The sequence below is a fragment of the Sesamum indicum genome, linkage group LG3, assembly GCF_026168435.1.
Source record: "Sesamum indicum cultivar Baizhima isolate 11 linkage group LG3, ASM2616843v1, whole genome shotgun sequence".
Taxonomy (NCBI): domain Eukaryota; kingdom Viridiplantae; phylum Streptophyta; class Magnoliopsida; order Lamiales; family Pedaliaceae; genus Sesamum; species Sesamum indicum.
In genome coordinates, this window is record NC_142659.1 from 28,183,275 (window position 1) to 28,206,855 (window position 23,581).

Here is a 23,581-nt window from a genome sequence, read left to right on the forward strand (position 1 = left end):
TGAGAAGTTTTGCTGAATGATGCCCCCTTTTTATTCTAAATTTTTCATTTTCTTGTTTGTGCATCTTTTTGTATGTGTGTGTGTGTCTGTGTGTGGGGTGTGTGTGTGCATGTGGGGGGTGTGGGTGCGAGTGTGTGTTTGTGTGTATGGGGTGTGTGGGTGTGTCTGTGTGCAAGTGGGGGGTGTGGGTGCGTGTGTGTGTTTGTGAGTATGGGGTGTGTGGGTGTGTGTGTGGGGGATGCAGGTGTGTGTGAGGTGTGTGTGTGTGTGTGTATGTGTTTCTGTCTGCGTCTGGGTATGGGTGTATTTGTGTGTGTATGGTTTGTGTGTGTGTGTGTGTGCCTGTGGGGGGTGTGGGTGCATTTGTGTGTTTGTGTGTGTGCGGGTGTGTGTGTGTGTGTGGTGTGTGTGTATGTGCCTGTGGGGTGTGTGTGTGTGCCTGTGGAAGTGTGGGTGTGTGCCTGTGGGGCTGTGTGTGTGTGCCTGTGGGGGTGTGGGTGCATGTGTGTGTGTGGTGAGTGTGGGTGTGAGTGTGTGTTTGTGTGTGTGGGGTGTGTATGTGTGTGTCACGGTAAAACATGTTTTACTTTCATTTTGAACATAGAAGAAGTGAGGTATTGCTTTTAGCAACGAATATATTTTTATATGTTCTAATCAGCTACTGCATTTCTTTTTCAATTTTATCGACCACAAACTTGAAAAGTTTTGGTGAATGATTCCCCCTCCTTGTTATGGTTTTCCATTTCATTATATGTGCGTCTTTTTTTTGTTATGTGTGTGTGTGTGTTTGTGTGTGTGGGGTGTGTGTGTGTTTGTGTGTGTGGGGTGTGTGTGTTTGTGTGTGTGTATGTGTGTGTTTGTGTTTCTGTGTGCGTGTGGGTGTGGGTGTGGGTGTGGGTGTGTGTGCCTGTGGGGGGGTGTGGGTGCATGTGTGTGTTTGTGTGTATGGGGTGTGTGTGTGTGTGTGGTGTGTGTGTATGTGCCTGTGGGGGGTGTGTGTGTGCCTGTGGGGGTGTGGGTGCGTGTGTGTGTGTGGTGTGTGTGGGTGTGAGTGTGTGTTTGTGTGTGTGGGGTGTGTATGTGTGTGTCACGGTAAAACATGTTTTACTTTCATTTTGAACATAGAAGAAGTGAGGTGTTGCTTTTATCAATGAATATAGTTTTATATGTTCTGATCAGCTACTGCATTTTTTTTTCAATTTTATCGCCCACAAACTTGAAAAGTTTTGCTGAATGATTCCCCTTCCTTGTTATGATTTTTCCATTTCCTCTTCTGTGCGTCTTTTTTTTTGTTATGTTTGTGTGTGTGTGGGTGTGTGTGTGTTTGTGTGTGTGCATGTGGGGGGTGTGGGTGCGTGTGTGTGTGTTTCTGTGTGCGTGTGGGGTGCGTGTGTGTGTGTTTCTGTGTGCGTGTGGGGTGAGTGTGTGTGTGTATGTGTGGGGTGTGTGGGTATGTGTGTGGGGGGTGTGGGTATGTGTGTGGGGGGTGTGTGTGTGTCACGTTAGAACAGGTTTTACTTACATTTTGAACATAGAAGAAGTGAGGTGTTGCTTTTATTTTCTGCGACAACGAAAGCCATCTGCGTCTTGTTACATTTGTCATTATCCTTCAATTTCTAAGTCTTCATTTGTATCTTCACCAACCCTTTTTCTCGTGCAGGATGTCACCATAGTTTTGCAATATTTTGTACTCATTATGAGTATTGTTTGTCTTTGTGGTCTATCTATGTCCTTTGTAATATTTTTGTGTGCTTGCATAGATGTGTATTTTTATTTTTATTTACCTGATATGAAAGAGTATTTATTCAAGAAGAATATTAACAGGACAGGAAAGAGTGCATGTCCCTCTTCTTTTTTCCTTTCAATATATCTCGTTAGCAAGAGTCGTCTTGGATTGATTTACTTTACTAGAGGGGATATAATGAGAGAAAATGAGTGGAGGATTGATAAAATCTAATAAATGTCTTGGATGGTTATGATCTGCTATCCAATTCTTGAATTGGTTGCTAGCGACCACTACAAAATGTTGTAATTTCGAACGCTGACTTTGGTATGTTTAGTCATTTTGATTTCCTTCCTACTAATAGCGGTCTCTATAATTTTTACCCTCAAATCATATAGTAGTTTCTGTAGTATCACCTTGATTTTTGGGTACTCGCATGGAAGAGGGAGAATGGTCCTTTTGCTCAGGAACAATTAATTAGTTATCTCTGGTGTAGCTGATGCTTGACTCATACTTGTGCTTATATGCAGCTTACATTTTATCAGGTAAAGAACTAATCGTTCACCTGCCCAGGTTTCTGTTATTTTTCTGTCTTCAGGTACTTATAGGCAGTTTCACACATATCTGAGTGGTAACAGTTTTCTAGTAATGTGGTTTTGGTATTGCAGAAACCAGAATATTAGGCCTATAAGTTGTTGAATCTGTGGTGTTGCTCGATAAATGGCACAGCTGTTCCTGTGGCTTTTCTTTAGAAAGTGAATGATTCCTTTACTTGAAGAAGACACTAGCATTAACTTTTTGGAAGAGAGGTAAGTTTTATGAATTAATCAAATTACATTACAAGTTTTTATGCTAACTTTGTTAAAGGTTGAGGCGTCTTGTGTGTTTTATGTTTCTTGTCGCTTGGGCTTTTGCTGAAATGTCTTAGTAAATACAAAGCTAACCTAATGCTAATTGATTTCTGTTAATCATCCCATGTATTCATTGCATTTTGGATTTTGGTTTACTTTATGATCTCATGTTGCTTTTGAGCAGTATGCATAGTTGGATTACCTTGAAGGTACTTTTCTATTTTTTTTTATTTTTCTTTTTAAGTAATTGAAGACACTTTTCTGAATCAGGTAAATCGCAGGTATAAATTGCAGGAATTCAAGTGCGGGCAAAGAAAGAGGAAGAGTATGAAGGAGAAGAGGAGGAGGAGGAGTCACCATCATTCAGGTGATGATTCTTCTGATGATTCTGATGATCTGCGGCATAAAAGGAGGAGCAGGAAGGCATATTCAAACTCTGATTCCGACGTCAGTGCTTTAGATGATTCGCGAGTGGGTAGGGGCAAGAAGCGGTCCGAGAAGAAGAGCAAGAAACATCGCCATGAAGAGGACTAGCTTCTACAGTGGGTGATGTGTCTTGTGCTTCTAGGGTTCTTCTAAACTGCTGCTAAGTGTGCCCTATTCAATCTTTAATCTGGTGGTTGATGAGCTTCTTGATGAAAACCAGTTTAGCTTAGTGGACAATGCACTAGTTTGGTGCATTTTTTGTTTTTCAGTTTGATGCAATTTATCATTTTAATTGCTTTGTCCTTCTGGTAAGAATTCTGATATTTATTGAGTATGATATGTGTGATTCCGACATGTGATCGGTCATGTTAGTTGAAATATTGCAATAATACTTTGGATTTTTATTGAGTTTAAAGTTGTTTACTTGTTGGTTGCTATTCGATGCTTTGCGGGAAGCCTGCCTGTGGGCATCAAGAAGAGCTTATTAACTATTGCTGCTCTTTTGAACCCAATGCTATTATTGGAGCAAAAAAGGTTGCATCATTTCCCAGTGTGTTTTATATATATAATTGTATTAGGGCAATGATTTTGTCATTAATATTATCCAATTTTTTGATCAACCTCTCTGAAAATTATGATCTGGTGTAGCAGATTTCTATTGAGATCATGATGTCAACGAATATATTTTTATATATTCTAATCAGCTACTGTATTTTTTTTTCAATTTTATCGACCACAAACTTGAGAAATTTTGCTGAATGATGCCCCTCCTTGTTCTGTTTTTCCATTTCCTTATCTGTGCGTCTCTTTTTTTTGTTATGTGTGTGTGTGTGGTTTGTGTGGGTGTAAGTGTGTGTGTGGTGTGTGTGGGGTGTGTGTGTGTGTGTTTGTGTGTGCATGTGGGGGATATGGGTGCCTGTGTGTGTTTGTGTGTATGGGGTGTGTGGGTGTGTGTGTGGGGGGTGTAGGTGTGTGTTTCTATGTACGTGTGGGGTGTGTGTGTGGGGTGTGTGTGTTTGTGTGTGGGGGTTGTGGGTGTGTGTATGTGTGTGTGGGTGTGTGTGTGTGTGTGTGTTTGTGTGTTTGTGTGTGTGGGTGTGTGTCACGGTAAAACATATTTTACTTCCATTTTGAACATAGAAGAAGCGAGGTGTTGCTTTTATCAATGAATATATTTATATATGTTCTAATCAGCTATTGCATTTCCTTTTCAATTTTATCGACCCCAAACTTGAGAAGTTTTGCTAAATAATTCCCCCTGCTTGTTATGGTTTTTTCATTTCCTTATCTGTGCGTCTTTTTTTTTATGTGTGTGTGTGTGTGGTGTGTGTGGGTGTGAGTGTGCGTGTGGTGTGTGGGTGTGGGTATGTGTGTGTGTGGTGTGTGTGGGTGTGAGTGTGTGTGTGGTGTGTGGGTGTGGGTGTGTGTGTGTGTGTGCGGTGTGTGGTGTGCGGTGTGGGTGTGTGTGTGTGTGTGTGTGTGTGTGTGTGTGTGCGTGTGTGCGTGTGGGGGGTGTGGGTCACGGTAAAACATGTTTTACTTTCATTTTGAACATAGAATAAGCGAGGTGTTGCATTTATCTTTTGCGCCAACGAATGCCATCTGATCTTGTTACATTTGCCATTCTCCTTCAATTTCTAAGTCTTCATTTCTATATTCACCAACCCTTTTTCTCGTGCAAGATGTCACTATAGTTTCGCAACATTTATGCTCATTACGGGTATTGTTTGTCTTTGTGGTCTATTTATGCCATTTATAATATTTTTTGTTTGCTTGCATAGATGTGTATTCTTATTTTTGTTTACGTGATATGAAATAGTATTTATTCAAATGAAGAGCAATAACAGGACAGGAAAGAGTGCATTATCCCTCTTCTTTTTTTTCTTTCAATATATCTCGTTAGCAAGAGTCGTTTTGGATTGATTTACTTTATTAGAGGGGATATAGTGAGAGAAAATGAGTGAAGGATTGATAAAATCTGATAAATGCCTTGGGTGGTTATGATCTGCTATCCAATTCTTGAATTGGTTGAAAGCGACCACTACAAAATGTTGTAATTTTGAACGCTGACTTTGGTGTGTTTGGCCGTTTTGATTTCCTTCCTGCTAATAGCGGTCTCTATAAATTTTTTTAAAAAAAAAAAAACTAACTACCTACCCTACCCGGCATAGCCCCCCCAAACCCCACCCCCCACACCCCCGGCTCCTCCCCCCCCCCCCAATTCTCATTGCTGGTGACTAATATTTATTAAAATCATCGTATCTCTGTAAATTCTTTACTAAATTGAGTAAGGTCGGTCTCGTTAGAATCGTCTTGAAGAGATGAGTCTGATGGTGGTGGTTTGAGATCGAGATTCGATCGAAAAAAGATGAATCGAAGGCAAACATGTTCGGAGGTCGTGACTTGAGCCCACTCTTGATGATTGACGAAAACTCAAATTGAATGCATGAAAATGTTCGTCTTGAAGAGAGAATTCGAATGGTACCATTGGCCGTTGAAAATTCATTCGGACAGCACTGGAAACTTATTTCTAAGTTTTCGACGAAAAAGGGGCGAAAATCGCCTTTTTTTAAAAAAAATAATTAATTTTAATTATGTTAATTAAAATATATTTTAGTTAATTAAGAATAATTTAAATAATTACAATAATTAAATATTTTTGGCTAATTAATAATAATTATTGTAATTAAATATATATTTTAATTAATTAAAAATAATAGTTAGATTTAATAATTAATAATTATAAAATTATTTGAGTTTAAATATAATTTAATTTAATATTTTAATTTAAATTTAATATGACAAAATTTAATTTATTTTTTAAGGTGAGAAATGATAAAATGAAGACACAAAACAAGCCAAAAAAACCCATTGTATGTTATATAGACCCATAGAGGGGTATTTTAGTGCAAAGTGTCATTAAATATGAACTTAAACAGCAGAAACTGACTATGAACCGCAGTTGACGCGCGTCTCCTCCACTTCCCGTCAGTTGCTAACAGAATGGGGATTTTTTGCTAACTAAAACAAAACAGGAGGGGGATTTTAGCCTATTCTAAAAATAGGACGATGTTTTTTACATACTTTCTAATACACAAAAAGGTTTTATGCATTTTATCCCCTTTAAATATCATTTTCGCTCTAACTCTGAGGAGCTGTGGGCTCACTGCTCACAGCCTGTGGCTAAGGTTGTTTGACTGCTGGCTCTGACTGTTGCCGCTTCCCTTATATTTTCTACTCTCCTCTCACTTCTCTTAATTCCATTTTTTCCAATTTTCTTCTTTGTCTAAGTTTTATATTTTTGCTTCATCCTCAAACATATACATATAATATTGTGTAAAAGTAAATGCAAACAATAGTTTATACGATTTAATTTGTGTCTCATTGCGTGAGATATTGACCATTTTGATTTTGTAAGAGTTTTATTATTTTATCCTAAAAAGGGATCTCTCTGGGGGAGGAGGCCTTATAGCTTATAAACGATCCAAACTTCTCGTCCACAATCAATGTGGGATGTTCGCCTACATTATCAGCCCCCAGACAAGAGGTTTGGGACGGGCGCATGATTATGTTTCCACAGACGGCACCAAATTATGTGACTTGCAACTTAAGCTTTGTCCCTTCGCAAGAGGTATTGTCTTGAAAAGGCACACCACTAGGGAGATGGGCTTTGGAACTTATAACCACTCAAACTCCTTGTCCGCAATCAATGCGGGACGTTTGCATACCTACGCAATAACCAAATTAAATAAGATAAAAAAATATTTTAATTATATAGTAACAAAATAAAGTTTTCAATATGAAGCACACTTTTCAATACAACGGTCTCACTTTCCTGTTTTTTAATCAACATATTATATTTACTAGTATGTGTGGTACATTCAATTTGTGTGTACAATTAATTTAAAATTTTAAAAAAAATATTTATTATTTTAAAAATATATTAATTAGATAAACTAAAAATATTAAAAAAAAAGAATTTTTATGAGAAAAATATTGAAATAAAAATGAGGGAAGAAAAAGGGACGTGTAAGTTGAGAAGAGGAAAAAAATTAAAAATTGACAGATAATAAAATTAAAGACAACAATAAAATACTTTTTCAATTATATAAACATATAGAGACTGTTGAACTATAAAAGACAAGTTATGACTTATTACAATCTTAACCCTCATCCCCTCATGCCGCGCCAAAAATGGCAACTTCCTTAGTAATTTCATTTTTGGTCGGATTCATTACATGCCACGTGTGATGCCCTTAATTCAAGCCACATTGCCTTGATTTTTGCCTAAGTGCCTAAGCAATTAATGCAGTTTTTGGCAACTCGTGTGGAAATTGTTTCTTTCCATATCAATTATATGTGAATATTTTAGAAACATATGACATGTTTCCGAGTTTAGTGGTAAAACTTAGGACAACTTTTTGTAGTTTTAGTTAAATTAGGTGTCACAAACTTATATTTTTGCTAGCCACTATATAGATTTGACAAATTATTTTTATTTTAATAAAAAAATACATCAATATTTTTGAATAATCCAACATACAATTATTACGACATTCAGCATGCAATACATCAATAGTTTTAAATTAATCGACAAACTCAAAATAAAGAAAGAAACAACATATTACTATTAAAAACAAACTAAATACCTACATTCGTAGGACTTGAACTCACAACCTCCTCAAAATTAATGTTTATTTTGAATATTATATCGATCATGTAAAAGCATGAAGGAGCGATTGTTTTTTTTTAATTAATCATTTATGTGGAATAAAGAAATAGAATATATTTTTGTAAATTATATTATCTTTTACAGTAATTGCTTAAGCTCGTACAATAATCGTACAAAAAATAGCATTCATTACGCAATACATCAATAGTTTTTCACACGTTTCATAACTATATATGCTAATTCATAAAATCATTTGTTTTTCTTTTTAACTTCTTGACCTCTTTATATTTTATATTACCTTTCATCATATTCTGATTGAAAAATTGTCATAGAATTAAATTTAAACATGTCTTGATTGAATTAAGCAATAATCGAGTTCGAATAATTTAATTATTTTTAAATATATTTTTATTTTTATTTTCACTAATTGGATCAAATTTGAACTGAACTCAAACGTTCATTTTCTTTTTCTTTTTTTTTTTGTGATCATGATTTGTTTGTCAGGTTTAATAAATCAATTCCTAATAAAATTATATCGATGAATTTCAAATCAAGTATCCAATTTTATTTTATAATTCTAGTAAAGAGTAATAAATTTTATTCATTGAAAATTACAAACCATCATACAAATTTAGGGTTTGACTTATGACAAACTACTTCCATAAATAAATAATAATTATAATAAACTCTCTCTCATTAAGTATTAATTAAACCAAGTCAAAAATCACATGGCCTGATTTGATTGCCAAAGTTTAGGTCTGACTTTGGAATAATGTGCTGTCCATTTTCAGTCTAATTTCCCCCCCTAAATTTCCGCTAAGGTCACATTATATGGATAACATTTCCGTGAAATAAGGAAACAAACTAATTATTTTAATCCCTAATAACCAAACATTTTTTCAATAAATGTCAAAATTGCCCCAAATTCGAATTTGAGCCATTTTTTATTTTTTTATAATTAAATTGAACCATATTTACTATTCAAAAAATGAGTCGATTACCGTAGTTCCATTAAACCGCATTTGAGTAGGAGATTCAATGTCGATATATATAATTGAATCTCGTGCTATTATGCAAATAAGAGGGTATTTTGGTCAACTTTTAAAATATTGAAAAGTATTTAATAAAATTTTCAGAGAACGAGCTTATAAGATCCAAAATGAGAAGTAAGAAGCTTATTTTTTAATTTTAGTTGAACTCATTTAATTTTTGCCACTTACTTACAAAATTGTCATTTTTAACATATCATAATACCCACAATTTGATTTATCTGTTAAAAACTCAAAATCTTATAAATTTTGAGAATATCTTATAAGATATTTTAAATAAATTTGATCAGATATTCTTTAAGTTTGCTTCGATAGAAGCAATAATTTCGTTATTGCATCAATAATATATCGATCAAGAATTTATAACATCATTTAACAACTTTCAAATTATAATTAATAATAAATTAACAAATCATTAAAAGACATCATTTAATAATCATAAACTTACACAAAACAATAAATTAATTACAATCCATATAAAATGAGATAAATACTGACATATTGCTTAAAATTTTCAATTTTACAATTATCGAATCATCAAATTTTAATTTTAAGTATTAAGTGTAATTGGTATTGTTATCTCGAAATATCGAAACAAAATCTTTTAGAATAGTTTTAGGTAATTATTACTCCAAATAAAAGAAATACGCCTCGACTATTCCAAGACGTGACCCTACAAAATACACCACTGTTATAACTGCACCAAGAAAATCCTGCTTATAGCCATCCGCTACTATAAGTCAGTAGGTTGTAAGAAAATGATAATTAATGTCCTAGGAATATCATGATAGCCAAAGTTGTACTCGAAATACGATGGCCAACTATTTATAAATTTTATACGATTTCACGTGAACTATATATTCTAAAATAATCATGGTGAATTCAAATATATTAGGTCTTGAATGCATCAGGATCAGACTGTAAAAGCATTGAATTAAGGAAACGAATTCAAAATTTATCTTAAAATAAACAATATTATAAGACAAACTCCATAAAATATCCCCATATCATGTCCAATACAAATAAGTTGACTTTATCAGGAGAATAATAATACTTCTTCTTGGAAAATTATGAAAAAAAAAAAAATGTATCAAACCGACTCATCATTTTAATATGGAGACTATTCTCTTTGAGTGGAGTACACAGTTTGACAGGGCATTGTGCGAGCGTAGGAATAAATCGTCAAACGGTTTTCATATTTCCGATCAGATCGTATGACGTGTTATACATTCATGTCTATATCGGCACCACCCCAACATTTTCCAACAAACACGTTTTTAATTATTAATACTAAAATAATACAATGTCTCTCCTCCAATCATTGTACGGTACAAAAAATATTTTCTAATCACTTTTTTTTATTTATTTATTTTGATTTTATTGAAAATTTATGGTTCATGTCCTCTAGATCTAATATCCACCTATTTCACCCTTTATTTGGATGGCTAAGCCCATTTTCATGTCTCAATCCACTTGCTCACCCTTCCCATACCCATTACCCGACCCAACCACTTCTACTTATATATGTAATTTTTCCATATTCCTAATTTCTACTGCTTTTGTTCCCTTCTCTCTCATTTTCTCTTCTGTCTCCTCGTCTTCTTCCCTTTTTTTGAATTCTTGCTCCGTCGTCTCTCTCTCACCAACTTAAATATCTTTTTGTTTATTTAAGGCTGTCAGTTTTTCTAGCAGGAAAGATAAAATAGACAGAATAGAAAATGCCTTCCCCCTTTCTTTGTGAACTAAGTTTTTTATGAAATTTTCGAAGTGGAATGATCTCAGTGTTTTTGAGTTATTTTTTTTGCTTTTAAGTGAGAAGCCTAAGTGGTTTTTGGTGGGTCTTTGTGATCTAGCCTTGGTAGCTGTTTGTTTTAGCAACCATGAGGGGTTTTGGGGCCAGTGATAATGTTTGGGCCTCCTCCTCGTCGGATCTGGCTCCTGTATATTCATATCTATTTATTTATTCTTTATTTATTTGTTAATTTTGTACTTATATTTGTATAAGGGTTTTCGTACCCATCATCATCTCTGTAATAGTTTGATAGGATTCATTTTGGGTTCACTACTGGTGGTTAACACCCAACAGTGGTATCAGAGCTTTTGGGTTCTGTCTCCGACACCAATAAGATCATTTTCTTTTATTTTTGCTGCGAAATATTTTTCTGTGCTAAGAAAAATAACTTACTAAAACTCTCTGGAAAATTTGATATCTTTTGGGTACTGTGGATATTTCTGTTGTGTGCGATCGGTTTCTGTTTAAAGCTTATTTCTAAAAACTTGTGATAATTTTTTTTTAAAAAATAATCTACAATATATATTTTTTCTAGATATCATTTTTTGAAAATTATTTTTTGTGATATATATTGAATTTTGCTTTGCGCATAAAAACAACTTTGTGCGAAAATTGCTTTGGCGATAAATCGCTTAGTGAAAAATAACTTAGTGTTTGATATCTATTATTTTCGAGTTCTGTAATTTTTTGTTGTGTGCAACCTTTGAAATTATTTTGCTGTGTACAATAATTTTCTGACAGTGCTTAGTGCATAAATCTACTGCTTAGTGAATCCGCTTTACTGCTTTGAAGGTTGAAACTTTTTAGGGATCTATTTTGAACTGCTTTGAGGTACTTCTACTTAAGTGCTCTTGATATTTGATAATTAGATTTGCTAAGTGCTTATTCTATTACTACTTTGAGATTATTCCTAAAATCAGACCAAATCCCTTACTGAATCCCTCACTTGCCGCCCTAGAGGCTGATGGGTTTTTGGATTGAGGTTTTACTAAGGTTCCATTAAACTGTTGATAAACTGTTATTAGTATACTCTGTTAGTTTCTGTTCTAAATCTGCTGATTATTCTATGCTCTGTGATTAATATTCTTTTGTTAATATGGCTGGTCATAATTTACAATAGTTTGATGATAAGTCTGATTTTCTATATGTCAACAAAAAACAAAGATACCTTGATTCAACAAAAAGTTTTTAAAGAAATTGATGGTAGATATCCTCAAAATATTTCTGAAAAAAAAAAAGATTAGAAAATTATGTATGCTTATTTCTCTATAATCTCAAATCTTTTTGATACAATTTTAAGAAAGTATGAAAACAAAATTTTACAAAAGATCTTTGGAATAAACTTGAAGAACTTTATATTGAAACCACTTTACCCAATAAGTTGTTTTTACTTGAGAAACTTTTTAGATACAAACTTGATTTGTCTAAAAATATTGCCAAAAATTTTGGATGATTTTACAAAATTGATTCAGGATATTAAACTAACAAGAGATAAAAATATAGATAATTATTCTCCTATAGTTCTGTTAAATGTTATTCCTAAAACTTATGGAGATATCAAAGATGCAATTGAGTATGGAAGGGATAATGTGAATTTAGAAATTGTGATTAGTGGTCTTAAAAGCAATGAAATAGATACTAAAACAAGTAAACCTAGTCAGGACCAGAATGAGGTTAATTATGTTAGGGGAACCAAGTATAGAAGTTTTAAAAATAAATATAGGAATAGAAGTTATAGTAGGTCTAAGTCTAGGGATAAGAATGATAAATTTTGGGATAGGAAATGTTATAAATGTGGTAAAAAGGAGCATTTTATTAAAGATTGTAAATTGTCAAAATGAATGTAAAAAAAAAAAATAATGCTAATCTGGTTTCTGAAGAAAATATTGGAGAAGTATTTCGAAAATTTTTATAACTTGCGTTATTATCTTTAACTTAATTTGTTTTTCCTGCACCATACTAACTCTTGTAAACAAGGAGTTTTCTCTATTTTCTTTTATAGGTACGATCTAGGCCAGGCGTTCTGACAATGATGAATGTCAGGTCCGATCTTCGGCCTGGTTCCCTTTTTTGGATCCATGGTTTAAGAAAAAGTATGTTGAAAATTTATGGTACATGTTCCTTAGCCCCAATACCCACCTATTTCACCCCTCACTTGGATGGCTAAGACCATCTCCATGTCTCAACCCACTTTCTCACCTGGCCCACACCCATTATCCGACCCGGCCACTTCTACTTACATAAGTAATTTTACCCTAATCCTAATTTCTCCTGCTTTTGCTACCTTCTCTCTCATTTCCTCTTTTGTCTCCTCGTCTTCTTCCTTCTTCCATCTTCTCAGATTCTTGCTCTGTCGTCTCCCTCTCGCACCAACTTAAATGTCTTTCTATTTATTTAAGGTTGCCAGTTTTTCTGGCAGGACAGGTAGAACGGACAAAACAGAAATTGTTTCCCCCCTTTCTTTGTGACTAAGTTATTTGTGAAATTTTCTGAACAGAATATCTCAGTGTTTTTGAGTGATTCTTTGTGGTTCTAAGTGAGAAGCCTTTAAAGGCACTACATCACTGAGTTAATCATGAATCAATCACCTGAGTTAGTGCGTATATGTAATAGGGATTGATAACTATACTTACAGTTCCTGATCTAATTTGTTTATACAAATAATATTTATTTTTTGAATAATTATATATACAACTATAAAAATCGCATATTATAACAAATCACTCCTATTTTTTTAAAAAATACATACACACCCTCTAAAAATGTCAACACCATTATATGAACTACCCTAATTTTTTTAATGTCAGGAATGATTTGTGTAATAGTTCAAATAACATACATAATTTGCATAAACAGATCATATATAAATTAAAAATATAAACATATTATCCCTGTATATTAGTTTTAATAATTTAGCTATCTAAAACTATTAAAATTTTAGTTATAATTTTTCAATTTTTAGGTATTTAAAAATATTGACTTTTTGTAATAATACTAAAAGAAATAGTTAGAAGAAATCTTATCTAAACATGCCAGCCTTAGTTGATCTACATTAATTAATCATATTAACCATGGTTACTTTACCAGAGTTCAGATATTTAACCCATTCAGCGGGTATAAATATTACTCCACAAATGCCCCATTACACCACCCCTCCATCTCCATCTCCATCTCCATCTCCATCAACAAACGTTCAAAATCACTCTGCATGGTTGAAACCCATTTTCAGACCTCCGATTTTCTTCTTCACTAGCTAGCTTTCCATTTTCATCGTCGGTTTTTTACTACAGGGAAGTTCATCAATGGCGACGGAAAATGGAGAATTCAGCTTCAACAGCAGCGTCAGAGGGCGGTTCGGGTTGCCTAAGATTCAGACGCATAAGAAAGCTGAAGATGTTGAGACCAATAAGGAAATCTGCCATGACGACAGCGCCCAGCCGGTGAAGGCTCAGACGGTCGACGAATTGCACTCCCTTCAGAAGAAGAAGTCGGCGCCCACCACCCCCCTCACGGCGACGCAAGGCCCCTTCGCCGAGGAAGATCGCCAGAAACAGCAGCTTCAGTCCATTAGGTATTTATTTCACCCCTCTTCTTTTGTGATTAAACTAATACATATGTTGTTTTGGGATCAATATTGATTGGGTGTGAACTAATGAATGAAGATATAAATCAAAATCATGTGTTTGAATTAACTGCAGTGCATCTTTGGCGTCGCTGACGCGGGAGACGGGGCCGAAGGTGGTGAAGGGAGATCCAGCGCGGACGGCGGAGACACCGCGGGTGTCGGCGGTGAGCCTCCAGCACCACCACTTCTCTCCCACTCTCAACATCAGCGACAGCGCCCTTAAGTTTACTCACATCCTTTATAATCTCTCGCCTGCTGGTAAAACCCATATTCCATTCTTCAATTTCTTCCAATAATTACTTCAATTATTTTTCAAATTGATTACAAAATATATTCAGAGCTTTACGAGCAAGCTATAAAGTATGAGAAAGGATCGTTTATCACGTCGAGTGGAGCATTGGCGACGCTTTCCGGCGCGAAAACAGGGCGTTCTCCGAGAGATAAGCGTGTTGTCAAGGATGAGACCACCGATGATGATCTTTGGTGGGGAAAGTGAGTGACGCTTTTATTTTGCTTCATTATGCGACTTTTATTGGATTTCTATTTATTGTTGAATTTGTCTTTATCAATTTGTGAGTGAAAATGTTAACTTTTACGTTAAAGTGAATGAGGTCACGAAATTTTGATGATGTGATTGATAGGGGTTCGCCAAATATTGAAATGGATGAGCATACTTTCTTGGTCAACAGAGAAAGAGCGGTGGATTACTTATGCTCCTTGGAAAAGGTATTCTGCGTCTTCTGATTATGTTAATTCTTTGGGGAAGAATGCAATTTTAGTCAGGTATCTTAGGGGAGTAGATATTTTTACCAACTGATATTTACAATATAATCTTGTAATTTTAATCTTATCAATTTTAACCCTTTTTTGAATAATTTGACTGAAGAAGCTGCATGTGACTTGACAATGACTTAATTTATTTATAATTTTATTCCTGTAACTTTGGAAATGTTAACATTTTTGGTCGATTCATATAACTGAAATTACAATTTAATTAGGATATGTGTAAGTCACAAATGACTAAAATTGCAAATTTTTCAAATTTGTTGCCAATTTCTTGTTTAGAGTTGGATATTTAAATAGTAATATTTTGTCTGTCCCAAAAAAAAAATGTCATTTTTTGGATGTCATGAAATATAAATTTATTTTTAAAAGTATCATCTCATCAAATAATTAATTGATATCACTAACTTCGATCCATATTTTTAACGGCAACAGTATAAGATTAAACCTTTCGCGTTTTCAACTTCGTCTATATCTCCGTGTTCATTTGGTGGGAACTTTGGCAAGGACTTAAAGTTTTTACTTCTTGATAAATCAAAGATCATTTATTTTGTGGTGGCTTCTACCATGTTCATGGAGATGAAATATACTTCATTCAACTTCTGTAATCATAATTTATGGGTCCCATGATTACGGCTGATTACATAAACAGTAGAATGAGGCCATAGCCATAAATAAATATCTTTACATATCTCAAATGAACAGTTGATAGAAACAGAAATGTCCTTATTTTTGTCCAATGCTAGCCACTAAACCTAGGAAGGAAAGTGGACTTTCAAATTTCTTGTTAGCTTGTAGCAATATATATGCAACTTTCATGAACAGGAAGAGAATCTGCGTTAGCTGCTTTTGTATGATATTCTAATTCCACGATCTCGATATACTGTTAAATTGATGATTATGTAAAAGAAAAACCAGTTGAGTATTCTTGCAAAGTTTAATGCTGTCTTCTGTTCACATTCTTAGTTTCAGTTAAGATAACGTATCACCACAAGTTAAGAATAAAAAAATGGTTCATTATCTTTAATCAAGGAAGTTCAGAATTAGATCCCTCAGCATTATATTTCTGCTTAATTGCATTTTTTGCCCTTGAATACCTTCAGTTGAGCCCTTTCAAGAAAGATAAAATGAACTCATAAAGGAAAAGTGATAGTATTGCCAGCATCTAATCTGCACCAGGATGGGATATGATACTTTAAAGTTTCCCATTGTACTGCTTGGTCCATCAAACACTTGCAACTTAGTTTGTGCATTTCACCATCATCGTGTATGAATTCAGAAGAAGAACATTGATTAAGGAATCCCTTGCATCAGGTTTTCGTAAACGATCAGTTCCTGAATTGGGATCCAGAGCATCGCATCAAAGTCAGGATCGTCTCTGCAAGGGCCTACCATTCTCTGTTTATGCACAACATGTGAGCAATTTAACTAACACCAACTAGTCTGAATTTTGTACATTTTTGCAAATTCTGTGATCTAGAGACTAATATTATTGTTTGCAACACATGTTGTTTGATTTACTAAATCTAAATAACTGCACTGGGTGGATTACAGGTGTATCCGACCCACTCCTGAAGAGCTGGAGAACTTCGGTACTCCAGACTTCACAATATACAACGCCGGTCAGTTTCCATGCAACCGTTACACCCATTATATGACTTCCTCTACTAGCATAGACCTGAATCTGGCTAGGAGGGAAATGGTGATCCTCGGCACCCAATATGCCGGGGAAATGAAGAAGGGCCTATTCAGTGTAATGCACTATCTCATGCCTAAGCGTCAAATCCTCTCCTTACACTCCGGCTGCAACATGGGAAAAGACGGAGATGTGGCCCTCTTCTTTGGATTATCAGGTATACCTTTGTCTGATCAGTTGTCAGATTGGAGCCGTAGCATGTTCTTTTTCCTGAATATAACTGCCCTCTTATGATTTTGACCTAGTTAAGGTAGTCTGAAATTTGTCCTGTTACTTCTGTAGATATGTTCTCATGGTGATCTGCTGTATTTATTTCAGGGACTGGTAAGACGACATTGTCTACGGATCACAACAGGTATTTGATTGGAGATGATGAGCATTGCTGGAGTGATAACGGTGTGTCAAACATTGAGGGCGGTTGCTATGCAAAGTGTGTAGACTTGTCTAGAGAGAAGGAGCCTGATATATGGAATGCAATCAAGTTTGGCACTGGTATCGGCTTAGGTTCCTTATTTTCGCAGTTTGTCTTTTCTATTTAGCTATATCAGATGACTCTTGACACACTAAATCTTGCTGCGGCAGTTCTTGAAAATGTGGTGTTTGATGAACACACACGAGAAGTGGAGTACTCCGATAAATCTGTGACAGGTAAGACTCTTGAATCCATTATGCAGATTGACAAACTACTTTTATGTCATATAACCAAATAGAGAAGTGTAAGTATTTGGTGAAGATATTGAAGTATTTGGTGAAGATATTGAACTCTGACATGTTCTAACACTTCAAGTTGTTTGGTTTTTCATTTTATTTCAGAAAACACTCGGGCTGCATATCCAATCGAGTTCATTCCAAATGCAAAGATACCATGTGTTGGTCCTCATCCCAAAAACGTCATTCTTTTGGCCTGTGATGCCTTTGGAGTGCTTCCTCCCGTCAGCAAACTCAGCTTGGCTCAGACAATGTATCACTTCATAAGCGGCTACACAGCTTTGGTAACCACAAACATGTCCACTTTCTGTGTTTCTTATACTAAATTATGGGACGAAGTCTTCTTTTAGATAGTGACACTGGTTATGCTCCTATTTCTGAGCATAAATGCAGGTAGCTGGAACAGAGGATGGTATAAAGGAGCCTACGGCAACATTTTCAGCATGCTTTGGTGCAGCATTTATTATGCTTCATCCTACCAAGTATGCAGCCATGCTGGCAGAGAAAATGCAAAAACACGGAGCGACTGGTTGGCTCGTGAACACTGGCTGGTCTGGTGGAAGGTATGAATATGAACCGTGTTAATAAATTTGCAATATATGTTCAGAAAAGTGAGCAAAAACCAAGAAGGAAAAACAAAGACACAAGAAAGTGAACAGCAATAAAGTTGATCTGTGATAGTTGGCCATATTCTAACGTTGTGTTAGGTTCCACATTCTATCAAGCCATCGCTATCGAACTTCATACAACAATACATTTGACTAAACCTGTTTTATCTGCAGCTATGGATCAGGAAGCCGTATCAAGTTAGCTTATACCAGGAAAATTATTGATGCCATACATTCAGGGACCCTCCTGGAAGCAAACTACACTAAGACAGAAATCTTTGGGCTTGAGATCCCTACCGAGATTGAGGGGGTACCTTCAGAAATACTAGATCCAGCCAATACAGTAAGTCTATTGCAACACAAAAGTGTACTTGTATCTTACTCTTCTCAAACTTAGGGAGGAGTTGTGGTCTAATAATGTATGATCTTTTCTGTTCTTCCAGTGGTCTGACAAAAATGCATACAAGGATACTCTTCTGAAGCTGGGAGGTCTTTTCAAGAAGAACTTTGAGGTATTCCTGAACTACAAGATTGGAGCAGACAACACCCTGACTGAGGAGATCCTGGAAGCTGGACCAAAATTCTAAGTTTAAATTCGCAAGTGATGAAGCATATGAGAAAAACGGAGAGAGAGTATTCTAAACATGTTTATTTTAGTTCCGTCAGTGATATCAAATGAAAGTAAATATGGATGTCATCTTACCATGAAGAATGTTGTTTGCTTGTATAGTTTTTATTAGGTCCAGTTTGGTCTTTTTAGTTTATATGTAACTGAATACATATGCCACCATGAACTAGGTACCAGATTGTCTCTGTTTGATGGGTGGGAAGTTGTCTTCTGGTTCATTTTATTGAATGATTGTTTTGCATTTTCCAACTTGACCTAGCAGACATTTTCCCTCTCGGAATCAGGGAAGGGTACTCAAGACAGACATTTTTCTTTTATTTTGCAACGATCTTGATGAATTAGTTTTGTCATCATGCATACAAACATACAGCATAATTCTTGCTTGGCCGACTTCTAATAGAATTTGCAGTGCCTTATTACAACATTTATTTGAGCGAGGACTCAGGTATCGTCATTACTTTGTTGTTGCTGCTTGATTATTTGAACATTTAGCAAAACTAAAATTAGCTGTCGAAGGTGCCAATTTGAACTCTTGATATACTTTAGATCAGCACTTGAGGTGCAGTAATCAAGGCATCATTTATTTGTAAACTTTATAGACTTAGCAGAGGCTAACTAGTGTAAAGTTTACATGTGCAAATGGCTGAAGAAAGGAAAACTTCCAGGAGGCAAAAAGGCACGAAGTCAAAATTGCAGTTAGTATATTATCAATCTGGAAAGTGTTTTGGAAGACAATTCTGTAAAGCTTCTGTCACCTTGTAACGCTATTGCTCACAGTGAGAAAATTATTCCCAGTCTTGGTCGTTCCGCTGACACTTCGGCTTGGGATGGACCTATCACCTTGAAAATTTTTCCTTCTGATGTTCCTGTGATACAGATGAACCACATTTTCTGGACGTACCTCCATTCTCGTTACGACACGAATAAATTTGTTTAGCACATTGAAAAACTAGCTTTGACTGAATGAAATATTAAATGGAGCTTCACACATCTGGAGGAGCAGGTTTTCCCCTGTATATTATTACTAGTATATAGAGAAAGAGAAACTCAAAAATATAAAAATCCTCAAACTGCTGGTGCAAAAAACTTCACCAGATTTATGTATTTTCTTTGACCAAAATATGTAAACCCTAATAAACAAAATAAAATAATTCAAAGAGAAGTATACACCGAGGAGCTCTGCTCCAAGCTAACACATAACAAGCCCTCTCAATATTCTACAACACTCGAGATGTTTCAAGTTAAACATTATTTATTATATCAGTCTAAACATGATGAGAGTACTAAGATTCATTGGACGATGCTGCATCATCTTTGTGCTTAATCATACCAGAATCGACAAGAATCGGAATTTCTGCAGCAAGCCAAGGTGCAAGGCCCAAACAAAGAGCATGTGCTATGCCAAACCTAGGACTGGTAAAACAAAAGAAAAATTAAGTTAGAATAACCATTCAAAGTATGTACTGGTAAAAGAAATATGGAGCTTTTTACTGAAAGGAGAAAGGTCAACATGCAAAGAATGCTACCACACTTTTAACTCTCTAAGATAATATAGAAGGATAACCATGAGTCTGCACACACTAGCCCCTTCGTCAAGAACAGCTTATCGAAGAAGAAATAAATTGGCTGCTTTTAATATGAAAAGTGAGATGGAAAAAGAACATTTTCTTTTCCACTTAACATTGTTATTTCTTTCAAAGTATACAAATAACAATTTGTAATTGCATCATAGTGGCATAACCAAGACGCATGTGTAGAAAAGTTACTAGCAAGTTTCTTCACAGATGAAGAATACTCTTAGCTGATACACTTTTCATTCAACTTTTTAGTTCAAGCCTTACAATGTAATAAAATGAAAAGAAAAATCAATTATTCATTTAGCATAATTACTAGGAACAGGGGAAGAGTTCCTTGAAGCATATATCAATTTCCTCATAGTTCATCAGTAGGTTGACAGGAAGGCATTTTATCAATGGGATCATCAAGTTTAGCAGCATTTCAGCAACCAGAAGGGCAAGAAGATGATTGTAGGTTGTACAGTTTTGAATGTAGGGTTATTTTCTCGTATCCATTTCATTTATTTGCTAAGGCAAACAAGTTGGCCTATGTGACTTACACTGGATTTTCCACCATAAAGTATCATGCTCTTTTACCAAACAACTTCCAGGGAACAGACACATATTCATGTCTTACACAGGTTCTCAATTCTTACTAGATCTCATCATTGCGAGAATGAGAAAAAATTACATTTTACATTTACCCAAATTGAGAAAATGAGAAGGATTACATTATGCATCTGCATGTACCATGTCCAACCAAAGTAATATAGCTTGGCTGCGTAGAATGGGCACAGTAGATAAAATATCAATCAACACACAGTTCTTTGACAGTCTAAAAGCCCCTAGAGTTCGTCATAATTCTTGACAATCTAAGTAGAATATAGGATACAAAACCCTCCCACATGAGAAAACACCTTACACCTACCACCACCCCGGAACTAACACCAGCCAAACTGGCACCACATTCGGTGATGCCAATGTCAACAAGAAAAACAATCAACAACCAGGGAGAAAGCGATCAAATTATTCTTGTTTGCCTGAAGCTGTAATCAAATGGGGGCAATAGATAACCAAATAAAGATTAATGAAAAAGAGCATGCTACAATCTCTCCCAAGGGGCATATTTGCAACCCACGTCAATTTCTCAAAGTTGCAAGTACCAAGCTCCAAGATCACCACGGAAGCACACTTCTCCGTCCATTTCCAATAAATCAGCAAGTCATCAAAAACCCACCAAAGAGTATATAGTCTAGTCTTCCTACAAAAAACTAATGACCTAGATCTTCTGATCGTCATTCACAAAAACAAAGAAATGAAAAATGGCATTACACAGTGAGACTATTCACTGGAATTTGAATCCGCAACTAAATTAAAAGAAGAAACAAATAGAACATTACCAATTTTTTGCCCACAGCGGCTTGAAATGCACTGTCAAACATATCTTCCCTCCTCTATACATCTAAAAAACAAATAAATTAAACAAAATCATAAACCCATTCCACAAAAATTCAAATCAGCAGTTAATGAAACAAACAAACCTTTTGCGTCTTTCCATCGAGCTGTGGCAACTCAAGCTCCGGTGCCGTAGCAGGATAAGTAACGGGAATATCGAACTGCAAATCGAACTCGTATTTCAGCAAATTGTGAACATACCAACATTTGCCAGTCCATCGTGTCCCCTCCGGATTAGCGGCGGAGATCCGAAACCAGTCGTTGTCGTTGGACTTGTTCATGGAGGTATAGGCGATCAGCGCTTTGTATTCTTCCTTCAGGCGTTGCGTCCACGCGCCACCATCGCGCGGCCCCGCTTTCACCGACAGCAAAGGGATTTGGGTTAGAGTCGACTTCGTCGTCGGGTCCCAGCCCTCCATGATCCTACCCGGAAACCCGACTTCACGAACAGGGGTTGGGGGTGGACGAATTTCAGCAGGGAAAGTTGCGTTGGTTGTACGAACTTATTTATTTATCAATATACGGCTAATACTAACACCATCCTTTCCCATACATAATATATATTGGATAAATTACAACGCGCTCCCTCAAAATTTATTATAATTATAATTATTTATTTATTATTTAAATAATTTTTTAACTATTAACAATAATTTAATGAATATCCACAATTCATTATAAGGGATTATTTACTAGAAAATCAATAAATGTAATGAACATCTATAATTTTTTAAGTAAAGATAAAGTTATAATTATGATAAATTTTAAATAAATATTTAATATATTTATATATATATATTTGAGCATGACCGCAACAAAATAGCAAATAGACATTAATTACAAGGGACCAAACAATCAAAATGCTTCACCCCTTGAAACTCAAATACTATGTTTGGTTTCATTTATAACTTGTTTTGATGTGTTTTGTGGAGATAGAGAGAGAAAAACAAAGATAAATAAATATGTGTTAGAGATTGTGTGTATGTTTCAATTTATTTTTGGAGATAATATAAAATAAGTATGGTATGTTTGATGTTGTTTAGTATGAAACAAAAACTACTGTTCATTGTCAAATCATGTCTCTTTTATATATATTTATATATATGTATGAGTATGTATATAATTTTTTTAGTTGTAGGGCCTATAATTAGTGTAAACTTATTTTGACAAAAAACAAATGAATCACTGTTGCAAAACATCTCAAAACAACACCAAAACGTCCAAAACAAATCAAGGCAAACATTGTCCATATTTTAGCCCATCTCGAAGATGAAGTAAAATTGAAACAAAACATTATGAAAATGTCTAATTTCATATACACTTGGACAAAGAAAAATATAAAATATTGGATAAGACAATAATCAGCCTTGACATTTATAATTAATAGTTTTTTTTTCTTTTTTGAAATGAAAAGATTTATATACACTAATAATGTATATACAATCGATATGCTCGTACAAATAGACAATATAATTATAATAAAATAAAGCTATAAAAAATAATATCACTTACTCAATAAATTGCAAATCTCTAAATAAAACATAAATTAAAATTATATGTACTTAATGATCATTATATGAAAAAAAAAGTAAAGATAATTTTCTGAAAATATAAAGTTGAAAAATGTTACTTGAAAATGTGCATTTTAGTTTGAGTTACCAGGTTGTCTATTTGGATCTTCTAACTTGCTTTTTATGAAGAAAATGGCATTTTTGTGAATATACATTTTCTCAAAAAAAGATAGTCAACTTTTTTACCCTTGATTAATAGTATAGACATAGATATATGATTATAATAAATAATAAATATAGACACAAATATATATTATAATAAAATCACATTAAGTAATACAGATTGTTGACTATCTTTTACAATGGAAATTAATTGAATTAGTAGATTAAAATGCAACTAAAATAAGGGTTAAATACATTCTGCACCCATGAACTATGTATTTTATCTTATTTACACTTCTAAAGTATGAAGGTTAATAAAAATATCCCTGACAAAAT

At 34.8% G+C, this 23,581-nt stretch overlaps 2 protein-coding genes across 2 annotated transcripts; one reads left to right on the forward strand and one right to left on the reverse strand.

Moving 5' to 3' along the window:
* Positions 1 to 13,640: 13,640 nt before the first annotated feature.
* Positions 13,641 to 18,810, forward strand: LOC105159057 (phosphoenolpyruvate carboxykinase (ATP)). Its single transcript, XM_011075991.3, has 12 exons — positions 13,641 to 14,084; positions 14,212 to 14,396; positions 14,477 to 14,630; positions 14,780 to 14,864; positions 16,236 to 16,336; positions 16,476 to 16,774; positions 16,936 to 17,109; positions 17,200 to 17,265; positions 17,431 to 17,609; positions 17,719 to 17,888; positions 18,108 to 18,276; positions 18,377 to 18,810. The coding sequence occupies exons 1-12, from the start codon at positions 13,816 to 13,818 to the stop codon at positions 18,518 to 18,520; spliced, it is 1,995 nt and encodes a 664-aa protein (XP_011074293.1). The 5' UTR covers positions 13,641 to 13,815; the 3' UTR covers positions 18,521 to 18,810.
* An 875-nt stretch (positions 18,811 to 19,685) lies between these two features.
* LOC105159058 (ubiquitin-fold modifier-conjugating enzyme) lies at positions 19,686 to 22,107 on the reverse strand. Its single transcript, XM_011075992.3, has 3 exons — positions 21,659 to 22,107; positions 21,518 to 21,579; positions 19,686 to 19,974 (listed from the first exon to the last, which is right to left on the reverse strand). Exons 1-3 carry the CDS (start codon positions 21,989 to 21,991, stop codon positions 19,845 to 19,847), a joined length of 525 nt encoding a protein of 174 aa, XP_011074294.1. The 5' UTR covers positions 21,992 to 22,107; the 3' UTR covers positions 19,686 to 19,844.
* Between the last annotated feature and the right edge of the window lie 1,474 nt (positions 22,108 to 23,581).

Bases quoted from the DNA above. Each gene is read 5' to 3' on its own strand.
- LOC105159057 (XM_011075991.3), top strand. From the start codon at position 13,816: ATGGCGACGGAAAATGGAGAATTCAGCTTCAACAGCAGCGTCAGAGGG. The intron at 14,631-14,779 runs GTGAGTGACGCT...TGTGATTGATAG, and splicing joins GATGATCTTTGGTGGGGAAA to GGGTTCGCCAAATATTGAAA. The intron at 18,277-18,376 runs GTAAGTCTATTG...CTGTTCTTCCAG, and splicing joins TACTAGATCCAGCCAATACA to TGGTCTGACAAAAATGCATA.
- LOC105159058 (XM_011075992.3), bottom strand. From the start codon at position 21,991: ATGGAGGGCTGGGACCCGACGACGAAGTCGACTCTAACCCAAATCCCT. The intron at 21,580-21,658 runs GTTTGTTTGTTT...TTTGTTTTTTAG, and splicing joins TCGATGGAAAGACGCAAAAG to ATGTATAGAGGAGGGAAGAT. The intron at 19,975-21,517 runs GTAATGTTCTAT...TTGTTTTACCAG, and splicing joins CCGCTGTGGGCAAAAAATTG to TCCTAGGTTTGGCATAGCAC.